This window comes from Globicephala melas, chromosome 9 (assembly GCF_963455315.2).
Source record: "Globicephala melas chromosome 9, mGloMel1.2, whole genome shotgun sequence".
In the NCBI taxonomy this organism is placed as follows: Eukaryota; Metazoa; Chordata; class Mammalia; order Artiodactyla; family Delphinidae; genus Globicephala; species Globicephala melas.
This window is the reverse complement of record NC_083322.1, coordinates 85,537,481-85,550,182: the sequence shown is the minus strand read 5'-3', so window position 1 is coordinate 85,550,182 and position 12,702 is coordinate 85,537,481. Positions and strand designations below refer to the sequence as shown.

Sequence of the window (12,702 nt, the reverse complement as noted above, 5' to 3'; positions counted from 1 at the left end):
AGCATTTGAGACCCAGGAGACCCATCCGCTGCCTGTGTTTTCCTTAATACTGCCTATTTAAGGAAAAAGTGATTTTCAAGAATTCAGTTAGATTTCAGTCAACTCTGGTTGATATGTACAAGTTAAGAGAAAATAAACACTAAAAGTAGCAAAGTAGGGGCTAATTTAAAAAAAGGTTTTATTTTCTGAAGTGCATGCACAGACTCATACAGAATGGTATGTAGGATGGCATTTTATTTAGGTGATCCTACAAACAGAACACTGATACATAGATGAATTGAGCAAATCTGATCATTGGTTTCCATCAGATTGTTATACTTTTCATTAACTTTTTAAGTTCACCAAAACCGTTTCATTGCTAAGTATATTAATGCTTATTTCTCCCTTTTTTCTAGTTTCTTCATTTAAGGGACTAGATATTTTTACCTTACTAAAAAATTATTATAAGCCAATAGTAGTGCTTGAATTTCACTTGTCCACATAATTCTAATTCTGAATTCTAATGAAACCTCTTAAAACATCAGTCAACCTGTTTACAAATCAATTTTATATGGTATTGATCCTTATTCAATATATGTTCTTAGTATATTAGAATACTTCTTGTACTTGTGAAAATAAAATTTTCATATGTAGAAATATACAGACTTGTCATATACAGGTGATGATAAAATATGTACAGCCGAAGTACACAAATGCACTCACATAATTCCCCCTTGCTTCTTGCACTGCAGCTGTCTTGTCACTAAGATGGGAGAAGGATGGGGAGGACAGTATTTGCTCTAAAGAATTAAATTGGTAGTAGCCTCTACTCTGTATTCCAGTTCTCTAGTCAGTTCTAAAGTTTTATTTTTATTTTTTTTGGCCATGCTGCATGGCACGTGGGATCCTAGTTCCCTGACTGGGGATTGAACCCATGCTCTGTGCATTGGAAGCCTGGAGTCTTAAACACTGGACCACCAGGGAAGCCCCAGTACTAAAGTTTTAGAAATGTTGTTATCAACAAAACTTCAGAGTAGTCTATAAATGTAAGATGATCACACCCAAAACGATTTTCAATAATCTGCTTAGAATGTTTTCACCCTTACTTTTGGGATCTCCTGTCATCGGGCATTCTATCCAAGTCGGTTAGGATTTTGACTTTTTATTTTAATTTGTATACCAGAGTAAACATTTTAAATGTATTTCAGACATGAAAAGGAATATGTCTATCCCTTTGATTTGAAGAAAGGAATATGTCTATCCCTTTGATTTGAAGTAGGAGTTTTTAAAAAATCAATAGAGAGAAACAGCCAAAACTGTTTTCATCTTGCCCTGAATTCTAAGTGTCAGGAGATAAAGCAGAACAAGTGCTTCTCTAATCTCTTGTTGAGAACACAGTGGCTTTGTTTTGGGGCTCCCATCAGGCCCGGCAACTCCTAACAGTAAATAACAACCCTTGTGCTGTGCAGATGGATGAACTTTTCCATGACGTGTTCTACAAAGTGCAGCAGCCCCTCTGCTGAATCCAGATCCCTTAATCTTCACTGCAGTGTTCATTGCCAGTAGCAGACCCAGGATATAAATAATGTGAAGACACTGTTGTTTTACCTCTTCTAAACTGCTGGCTGAGGGGGCTTCCCTGGTGGCACAGTGGTTAAGGATCCGCCTGCCAATGCAGGGGACACGGGTTTGAGCCCTGGTCCAGGAAGATCCCACATGCCGCGTAGCAACTAAGCCCGTGCGCCACAACTACTGAGCCTGTGCTCTAGAGCCTGCGAGCCACAACTACTGAAGCCTGAGTGCCACAGCTACTGAAGTCCACGTGCCTAGAGCCTGCGCTCTGCAACAAGAAGCCACCACAATGAGAAGCCTGCGCACTGCAACGAAGAGCAGCCCCTGCTCGATGCAGCTAGAGAAAGCCGGTGGGCAGCAACAAAGACCCAACACAGCCAAAAATAAATAAATAAAATAAATTTATAAAAATAAATAAATAAACTGCTGGCTGGGCAAGCAAAGGATTTGCCTGTATGTAGTACATTTTACTTTTGTATCAGCAATAATTCTCCTGAAAGTGTTGGCTTTGTCAACTCCCTACTCTTTTGGAAGAATTCTATGAAGTAGCTGCTGTACTTCATGCTTTGAATAAATTTTGTCTTGTTTAATCCTCACAATAACCCTGTGAAGTGGGTATAGTTTCTATTTCACGGACCAGGAAATGGCAGTTGGAGAAACTGAAGCAGCTCCAAAGGCATTCCCAGGAATTGGTAGAGCTGGGATTCACGCCCAGGCCCCCTGCCTCCAGAGCCATCTCTTCCCAGGCATGAGGCAGCCTTTCACATTGCTAAACTCTATTTAGTCTCCCTGATGTACCCTTTCTTCTTGCCAAACCAAACACCTCATTCATCAGTTGTATGGTATTTAAATAAAATCCTTGAATAGTAACTGGATTTTTTTTGCTCCTGATCTTACAAATTATACACTAATTTTTGTTTCCTTTTCACTTTAGCACGTTAAAAAAAAAAATTGTTTCAGCAAGGTTATTTGCAACTGGAGTTTTGATTTCTAGTTCTTTACCCATTATTCTGTTTCTTTCATTCATACCAGGATTGCAAAATATCTGCTTTTTAAAGTAATAAGATATCTTCAGAGTAAATCATCAGTAAAATAAAAATACATGTGAAACAAAATCTACTATTCAAAGGGAAGTTTTGCTTGAGACGTATCTACTGTTATAGCAGTTTGTACAAGAAAGATTTTTATTTTTTTCCAGCAGAAAAGTGGACTGAAGGGAGATGGTTTTGCCTACTGTGATTTATTTCTGTGCAGAATGTTAAAAGGTTGATTACATGAAGCAGTAATTAGAATTTATTGTATACTTAAAAGCCCAGATTTAATAAATTACTGTGTTTTATCAGGTGGTTTATGAAGTACCAGCATGTAGACCCAGAAGAGGCTGTAAAGATTCACATTGATGTGCAGACAAAGAGATCTGTGGCTATTCACTGGGGAACTTTTGCCTTAGCGAATGAGGTGAGTGTGATTGTGGTAACAATAACTCGTGACGTGTCTGACCGATGATAGGACTGATCACTGTACCCTGCAGTGTGTTCGGAAACCAAACTAGAATCAGAACCTGCGTGGTCATCAAGTGACTTAGGGTGGTAAATCATATTAATTAGTGAAACGATATTTATGTACAGTGGGAAAAAAAATCCTCAGTGCATGTTGTTCTTTTGGCTTATTTGTGTAGTTAATGAAGCAAGTGTTTATATAACCAAAAATGTGCGCAGCCTTAGTAAATAGAAAAATGAACCGTCATGTCATCCCTCTCACGGGAGGCTTTTGTTCTAGCAGAAGATACAAGACATGCACATAATTACTCAGAGTGTTGTAAAGTGGGACAGATAAAGTGGTCTCAGAGTCAGGGACTGTTACGACTTGCAGGGATCAGGGAGAGCTTCGTGGAAGAGTTGACATTTGAACTTGGCTGTGAAAAGGCAAGGAGGAAGGCATTTCAAGAGGAGGAAAGTGTGGGATTGGAGGCAGCAAGCATGGGGAATAGTGAGGAATCGGTTCAGCCACAGTATGGATGATAGGGAGGGCAATGGGGGAAGTGAGGCTGGACAGCTTGGAAGTTTTCAGAAGTATGTTATTCATCCAGTAAACACTGACTTGGTGTCTGCTGTGTGCCAGGCATTGGGATAAAAGGTGGTTTTATTCCTAGACTAGTACAGAAGAGCTTATTTTTCCTTAAGGTAGCTGAACCCTGGAACTCTGCTACTAGCCAGGGTTGTGGGATCAAACAGAAGCTTAGCAAAAAGCATTCTCTGCTTTCCTCAATCCAGGGCCTGCCCTAAGCAAAATTTAGAAACAGATGACTGAACTTGGCTTCTATTTTGCTCTGTGTGGCATCTTCCACATTCCACGGCCTCTCTGCAGGAGCCCTGTGCTTTCATGCTGATTTAAGCACTCCCTCTCTGTCCATTTCTGGCCTGCCCTCTCCCTAGTTGCATCTTATTCCAGAATTAATACACTGCCTGCCCCCTGCTGACTCCCCCCCAATCTGAATTCCCATTCTGCAATGCTGTGGCCCTGAGCCACACTGCTGGGGGACAGAATGGAATCAATAAGTGAATGTCCACGGGCATGGGAAGGGTGAAGGAGAATATGATGTGTGTGTGTTTCTGTGTCTGTGTATTTGGAGAAGGGGGAATTTGATACTGGTTTCCATTGGTTTACCACTATTATTTAGAAGCAGTGTCTTATTCCGTGTGTGTGTATGTGTGTTCCATATGTACATAGGTAGATTTAGATATATGTATGTTTATGTTCTATATATAACATATTTCAGCAACTTAGATGAAGTAATAGTATTTTATTGAACCTTGCAAAGAGAAGAATCAAGGATGACTCCTAAATTTTTAACTTGAGTAATTGGGAAGGTGGCTATGTTCTTTACAGAGATGGGAAGATGAGGAGAGAAAACCTCAGTCTTCAAGAGTTATTGTGTTATGCAGCCTTCAAGAATTACTGTTTTAAATCTAAACTTCATCTTTATTTCTTAATGAAATATAAAATACTCATTTAGTCGTTTTTTTTTTTTTTTTTTGGTACGCGGGCCTCTCACTGCCGTGGCCTCTCCCGTTGCGGAGCACAGGCTCCGGACGCGCAGGCCCAGCAGCCGTGGCTCACGGGCCCAGCCGCTCCGCGGCATGTGGGATCTTCCCGGACTGGGGCACGAACCCATGTCCCCTGCATCGGCAGGTGGACTCTCAACCACTGCGCCACCAGGGGAGCCCTCATTTAGTCTTTTTGACATTAGTTGCACAAATTGAGAACTGCGAGTTTGCTAAAGAAATTATAAAGTACATGGAATTTGGGGGGAGGATGTTTAGCCTATGCTTTGCAAACAGTTTTAAATGATTTGCATGTAAATAGTTGTAATAACTGCTTACTATAATATAAGCAGCTTAAGGATGTATTGACTTGGCAACACTTTAAAATTGTACGTACGGCAACATCTGATTCATCTAAGGAATGATGAGTGAATTTCCTAAATGATGTATTTAAGCACTTCAACTTAACCGACTAGTTTTGGTAGAAACAAACTGTAGGCACTACATAATATATGTTAACTTCTTAAATGACCAGGGTCTTTATTTTGAGTCTCTTCTGTTGGAGTAGATCATAAAACAGTGACCCCTTTGAAAGGGAATGTATGAGCTGTCTGGGGCTGGTTGCCTGGCCCTTAATGGGTCCACACTGCTGGGAGCTTCTGCTTTCACCACTTACTCTTTTTCTTTTCCCACATGTTCATCAGTACCATTTTTCTAGTTTCCGTATATATGCGTTAATACATGGTATTTGTTTTTCTTTATGACTTACTTTATTCTGTATGACAGACTCCAGGGCCATCCACATCACTACAAATGACTCAGTTTTGTTCCTTTTTATGGCTGAGTAATATTCCATGGTATATGTCTAACCTACTACCTTGCTGTACACATATTGTTTGGTCCCATGGCTGTTGGGCATTTTTACCTTCCCTGCAGGATTAATGTGCTTGTACTAAGAGAAGGCTATCAGTCACTCAGAGGCTTTCTTGCCTACTTCTAGAGCTCCCTTCTAGATGGTTGAAGCAGCCGAGAACTGACCTACGAAGAAACTCAGAAAGATACTGCAACATCAAAATCATACTAAATTATAGCTTATAACTAAAGTTACAGTCTAGGAAAGACATTATTAGTGTAGGGCAATTGTGTAAGTGTATTGTTGGCCAAGACTTGTAGAGAGAGCACAGGGGAGAAAAAATTTAACAGAACAATTATTTTTCATTGGGAAAGAATTTCATCATTTTGAAATCTCTTAAAAACAATTTTGCAGGGGAAACTTCTTGACTTAGGCTATTATTTACAGTTAAATCTCATGGGGGATATATTAGCAATCTCCTATATGCATAAAAAAGACTAAAAGTGGATTCCTGTTGTCAACTAACCCATTAATAAGTGGCTCTCTCTAGGAATACCGGGTAACTAATGCACAGTTAACCTCAGTTACTCCATAGTCAGTGGGAAGGCATCCCTGACCCTCTAAACGTAGCCGTAAACCTAGAAGTGAGCAAGCGGGGAGAAAAGACCCACGTGTGGCCAGTAACTGTTAGCAGTGTGTACATCTGAAGCCACAGAAGACTTGCCTGGTTTTCCTAGTACATCACTGGCTGGCCCTCTCTGCTGCTAGTTCCTCGTCAGCAGGGAGTGCCTTAGGACTCAGTCCAGGGGCCCCATTTCTTCTCTAGTTGGTTACTCCCTTGGGCATCTCATTAGTCTTATGGCTTTAAACACCATCTACCCACTGTACCTCTCTAGCCCAGGTTTCCCCCTACAATCCATGTTTATGTATCCAGCTGCCTACTTGACTTCTCCACTTGGATGCCCATCAGGTACCCAAAACTTCAGTCTAAAACCAAACTTCCTGATCTCTCAAAATCATTTCTCTTAATCTCAGTAAATGGCAACACCCTCCTTCCAGTTCCTCAGGCCAAATCCTTCACTCTTTTTCTCTCATATCCTCCCTCCAGCTTTTCCCCACATGCAGTCAGCTCATCCTTCAGATTGTATTTAGACTTTGAGCACCTCTTACCCCGTCACTGATGCCACACTGCCCCTTACAGTCTGTTCTCAACGCTGCAGAGGGCAGCGACCTTTACCCCTTAGATCAGATTGTGACACCCCTGTGCCCGAAGGACCTGCAGCTTTCCATCACACTCCCAGTCAAAGCCACAGCCCTCACAGCTGCCTACAAAGCCTGGTGCAGTCTGCTCCCTCAGGTCTTTGTTCAAGTTGCCATCTCCAAGAGGACTTCTTAGATGGTTGTATTTAAAATTAAACCTCCACCCCCGACACTTACCAACGATGTTCTACCCAGAACATGTCACCCACTCAGATACTGTTTCCTTTATTCATTTCTTATCTGTCTCTGTATTGGGATGACAGCTCTAGGAAGTTCACTGACCTGGCCGCTTTCTGGGTGCTCACCAGCCATTGCTGCATGGAGGGAAGAAGCAGACTTACCACCAGCGATCAGAGTAGAGACTGATTTTTATTTCTGCTTTAATTTTAACATTTTATAGCTTTTCTAATTGAAATTGGGGGAAAAACCCTTTGTGTAATACCTGTTTTTTTCCTTTATTTGCTGTAAAAATAGCTACTATACACTGTAAATATTTAGCTCGAAAGAGAAATAACTGGTGAAATGGTTTCTTTTATACCTTTTGCTTTAACTGTAACACACGTTCACGTGGTTTCAATTTATTTGGTAAACATTTGAGTATGTTGAAACATTCTTCAACAGTGTGCTGTCTTTATTTTTTTTTGAGTTATGAAAAGGTGAGGAAACAAAAGGTAACTCCACCTGTTAAATCTCTTTTCCTGAGGCCCCTCTTCAATCCATAGACTACAGAATCAGTATTAGGTTGGGGTTTGGGGATGACAACCCTTCTTCAGCCAAAAATATTTTCTCTAGCGTTTGCTTGTACACACATACTCTTCCTTATAATCTAGGTTTCTCTCCCAAACTATTGGTAACACTTAATTCTTTAGCATTGATTCCATTTAGACTGGGATTTCATGTAGGGAAATAGTGATCAGAGTTCATGCAGTCTAATCAGAGTTCATACAGTCTAATAATGCTCAATCTAAGTTGGCCAAATTTGACATGCATGGTGTTAACAGATTGATATATAGGACATTTCTATTGGCTTAATGATTCTATATTAGAAAGTATGATGGACTCATTTGCTAATGCTTCAATGAAAAGGAAGAGCATTACTTTAAGTAGGCTGTTTGGTTATTTGTTTGACATATCCCCCCAAATATATGTATGCTTAATCTTTTTCCATTTTTGTTTCTCTCTGCCCTTTGCCAGCATTACTTAGAACCTCCAGTGAAACTGAGTGAGGCTCTAGAAAGATATGGACTTAAGACTGAAGATTTTTTTGTCTTGAAGCATGGAGAGTCAAGATACCTTAATACTGATGATGACAACTTTGAGTAAATATGAGCACAGGAGCTTTTAATGAAAAAGGCATCATCGGATATAAATCCAAAAAGACTAAGAAATTCATGAATATTACGATCTTTTACATTTGGAAACAACTTCTGCAGGTTTGTGTTCTATGTTGTAACCTGCTTAATATGATTGCCAGTTCTTATAAACAGAGAAGAGTTCAAGGTGGGTCATTTACATAATGAAGGCTAATGTAGATTTTAAGTCATGTCTCAGTGACATAAAACACTGCAATGGAATTTTTTTTACTAAAGCATTCTACTTTAGTGGTAGAGTTTTGAGATTATGAAAAACTGATTTTAAAAACTCATTTCTGTTTTTCTATTCTTAGGGGCCTTCTGCAAGGTAAGTCAAGGCTGACTACCTACCTAGATTTTCTCACAGGCCTGCACATAGAAACATATTTCTTACAGTCATGTTAGAGCAAATGATGACATTGATTCCCCACATGGTTATATGCCAAATGTTAAGAGATTTATTTTTTTAAACATAAAAACATAGGAGTTTGGGCTAAGTTACCATTTTTTTTAAAGAGAGGAATAATATACTCTGTGGCATACCTACAATCCCCAAATCAAAAGCCCTCTGAGCTGGGCAGAGGAAGGGGAAGTGTGGTTATGAGAACATGATTTGTGAAATGTTTTATTTTTAATCTAAAAGTCAGACCTGCTCAGCACAAATATAGCTGCAAGGAAATAATTTACAAAGATAAATGCAGATATTAAATGTTAATAGACCATATACTTTGAGTTAAATTTTATTCTTTCCATATTCCATCTTCTCTCTCTCTCTCTCTCTCTCTCTCTCTCTCTCTATATATATATATACTCATTATTTTTTCTGGTTTCTTAGCTCAAACCCCAGTATGTCAGTGAGCTTTATAAATATTTTCTGTTTTACATGATTCTCTTATATTTTATATTACATGATCCTTAAGCACGGTTCTACTTTTATTAAGCCAGTGTGGAATATTAGTGGTTAAAAAAAAAGACAGTGATTCTGGGAGTCCACTGCCCTGAGTTTTAGTCCTAGACAGGCTCTACACGCACTCCATTACTCTGAACCTTCCTAAATGAGAGAGCTGATTAGAGGCCCATTCTGTCTTCCCAATCCAGCCTCAGTGAAATGAACTTTATTCACACAAAATAATCAAAATAGGTTTCCTACACCAAATGCTACCCAGGTAGTGCCCTGTAATTTATTTTCACGTATATATATGCATGTTAGCCACTTAATCTGACTTTTAATCCTGCTTCTGCCTTGGATTCTCTGTCACCTAAGCTCAGTGTGCCTCAGTGTCCTCACGTGCAACAAGAGGATGATTTTCACCTACCTCCCAAAACTGTGAAGAATAAATAAGTCTTTTTTTAAAAAAAAACACTTGGAAAATATAAGGGAGAAAATGATATCTTCAGATATCACTGCCTAATACAGGTAGGTAGATTTGAAAGTGGAAAATAGGCTAATGCTTTTGATAATATATGTTCAAGCACATAAGGACACTAAACATTGAGGACTAACAACTTTGTCTCCCACATTTTGTAAATTTGGAGAATAATAGCCAAGATAAATGTAAATAATATTTATCAAAATTTAGCATTTTTATCTACAAAGATGCAAATCTGTCAAGGGGAAATGTATATGTAATATAGCTGAATGTATATGATTCGTGGGCACTAAAGCACAAAAAATTTCCCCATAAACTTTCAGGAAAAAAAAAACCACTTTTTCACTCCAAAGGAACATTTAGCAAACAAACAGATGGGAATCAAGATGTTTGGCTTATGGTGGATTAGCTTTGGCATAGGTTGCCCTAATACTAGCCAGAGTTCTGTGGTTACCTTCCTTGCTGTTGCACGCCAGACGGAAAATTCATCTCTTACCTCTGCTCTATGAAGCAAGCCAAGCACATCTTGCTTAATTATTTCTTCTCCTTGAGTGGCCTTAATGTTAATTTTGTATTCACATGTACTGTTTAACTGAGGGGTCTCCAAGCACTTTAAATTATGTTCTAAGTTCCACTTAATTGGGCCTGCCTCATTTTCTAGGCTTCCTCCAAGCTGTAAGCTGTAAGTTTTATGACTATTTGCATTCCTTCCACTTTGACATTTTGTTCATTAGGAAGTACACTGAGCTTCATCTCTCCTATCCACATTTTGAAGGGTTTTATGTACAAAGCAAAAACAAATTTTGAAAAGACTAATACACTCTGTTCCCTCCATTCAGTCTAATACATGTCATAATACCTTTTCATTTGTCTCATCCTCTAAGTCAATTTCATTTTCCTCTTTGATTAGCCAGCATCCATACCAACATGTAAGATTTTATTGAAATCCCTTTCTCCCGTGATAACTGAAGAACACTTTGAAACTCACTGCCCAAGAGGGTGGGACCATCAATTAGGAGAAACCCCACCCAAAAAAGGTAAGATGTGCCATGACCTACATAGGTAAAGATCGAACTGTGCACTTTCCCTGTGGAATTCTTTCTAGATGACTCCCCCTTTTCTCTAGCATTTTGACATTTCAAACTCAATGCTCTCATCTCCAGGAAACGTTATTTGTTCAAACTAGTAATAGAGGAAAAGAAGAGAGGGTGTTTTAGAATCCAATGCTGCTACCGCACATTGAAATCAAATCTTCGTTTTAATGTGTGTACATTTTGAATAGATATTTTCAGTAAACAAGGAGGAAGATTAAGCAAAATTGTTATAAAGAAATGTGCCTTTCAGGGAGTTAATACTTATGTTTGCATCACTTGATAAATGATCCTTAGCCTTCATAATGTACATTATTACTGCTGTAGCTAATTTAGAATTTTCACATTTTCATCATATTTATACTGTAAAAATATGTCTCCCAAGTTTCATTTCTGTATCAGGATAACCCTGATAAAGCCCATTTTTCTGTTTGAGGAGTTGTGACTTCCTATGGAAATCTATGTATTTACAAATGAAATTTAAAGTACTCTTCTCTTAAAGCTTTGCCTTAAATACATGACTAGGAAAGCTTCTGCTTACAAATTGATTTACTTAATAACTAAGCATGGTGGTGGTTATGAACTTGAATATTACAAAACCTGGAGGGGGGAACCTGGCTGAATTCGAATTGTTAGAGTAGCTTATGGGATAAAAATACTATTAAAAATAACTGCTGAGAATTTTTCATATCTTGTAATTTTAATCATGTAAAATATGGGTGAAAATGAATGAATAAAACTTCTTTCAATTAAGGGGAGAAAATAATCCTATGACATTTTTATTTAAAAAAATTATGAAATTTATGCCCAGAGTAAAAAATTCAAATGTACACAATGTACACAAAATTCTATGTACACACTAGAAGGTGTACATAGAAAAGTCATTTCCTTACTCCCTAATCCTATTCTCAGGAGTGTGGCTTTCATTCTAGATATATATACCAAAATGCCTATATATGAAAGAAGTGTTCTGTCCATATATAAGCATAAATTTTTTGATTTAAGAAAACCACAAATGGGGTCATATTTTTCTACAACATGTATTTTGAAAAACAACCATATTTCATGGATGTCTTTCCATATCAGCACATTCAGACTTGCTTCATTCTCTTTAAAGACTATATAACTGATTTAACCAATTGCCTTTGCCTTTGGATGGATTTTGATTGATCCCAGTATGTTATACACATCAAACTGAATGGGAGTGGGTGAGTACTAGGAAACATTTCTAACAGTTTACATAGACTAGAATAGATTCTAATGATTAGAACAGACCTGAAAGAGTGGCAGGTGGCCTTGGGAGTCTGGGATTGATCTCGGGTCCTTCCTAGGGCGCTTATGAAACATACTGCTGCTGTCCCAGATGCATAACTGCAAATCACTGCCGACAGTGGAAGGGTAGCTTACACATAAAAAGGTCACTGTCACTCCCTGTAGAGGATAACTGAAGTAGCTTAGCAAAAAGCAAAATAAAAACAAAATGGTTTCAGAACAAGCTCTTATTTTGGTATCAATAAAATGGTCCGAGACCAGGGCAAGTTGTAGCTGTGTTAATGATGGAAGGTGATATTTACTGTTTGTTTAAATTCAGCAGTTCGAAGAATCCCTTTGTAAGGAAGGTGAAAAATGAGAAGTTTATGTGTATTATTTCTAGACTGCATTACTCTTTGGAAAAATATGACCAACCAGTTAGAATTTTGGTATCATTGTTACCTTTTCCTTCACATCTGCATCATGGTGATAAACTAAAGCTCTCATTTTCTGGGCACATTCTTCTCCATATAACAGGTAAAACAGTGAACCTTCAGTGAAAGTTGGCTGAATAGCTAAACGGCCTTCCTTTTCGAGGCAGGTAGTTATATTCTGAAACAGTGTGAGAACTCGAAGAAGGATCTCCTTTGCTACATGGCCATCATAAAGGGAAAGGAATGATGAATCCACCTGAAGTAGGAAACAATGAATATTAAAAAATATATGAAAACATTTTCCATGTGTATGTTCACATTTTAAAGCTGTAGTAAATGCATTTTAAAGATCTTGTCATAGAAAACTATCCCTAAGACTGCGTAACGTAAATGTGTAAAATCTTAGGCACTCCTATGTCATATACTAATGGAAAAAAGAGGTTCTGTGTTTTAGCTAAAAAATACTATTTCCTTGGAATCCTAGAATGTAGTCATT

The 12,702-nt window shown here is 38.4% G+C and overlaps 2 protein-coding genes across 6 annotated transcripts in view; one reads left to right on the top strand and one right to left on the bottom strand.

Annotated features, from left to right (window-relative positions):
- Positions 1-11,287, top strand: part of NAPEPLD (N-acyl phosphatidylethanolamine phospholipase D) — a 94,022-nt gene extending 82,735 nt beyond the window's left edge. For all 5 annotated transcript variants that reach the window (XM_030834320.2, XM_030834318.2, XM_030834319.2 and 2 more), the window contains 2 exons: positions 2,895-3,009; positions 7,903-11,287. In XM_030834320.2, coding sequence (XP_030690180.1) covers positions 2,895-3,009; positions 7,903-8,031 — 244 coding nt within the window. In that variant the 3' untranslated portion in view covers positions 8,032-11,287. The remainder of the gene's footprint in view (positions 1-2,894; positions 3,010-7,902) is intronic.
- ARMC10 (armadillo repeat containing 10) overlaps positions 10,670-12,702 on the bottom strand; it is a 29,496-nt gene continuing 27,463 nt past the window's right edge. Inside the window, exon 6 of the mRNA XM_030834323.2 lies at positions 10,670-12,462. Coding sequence (XP_030690183.2) covers positions 12,211-12,462 — 252 coding nt within the window. The 3' untranslated portion in view covers positions 10,670-12,210. The remainder of the gene's footprint in view (positions 12,463-12,702) is intronic.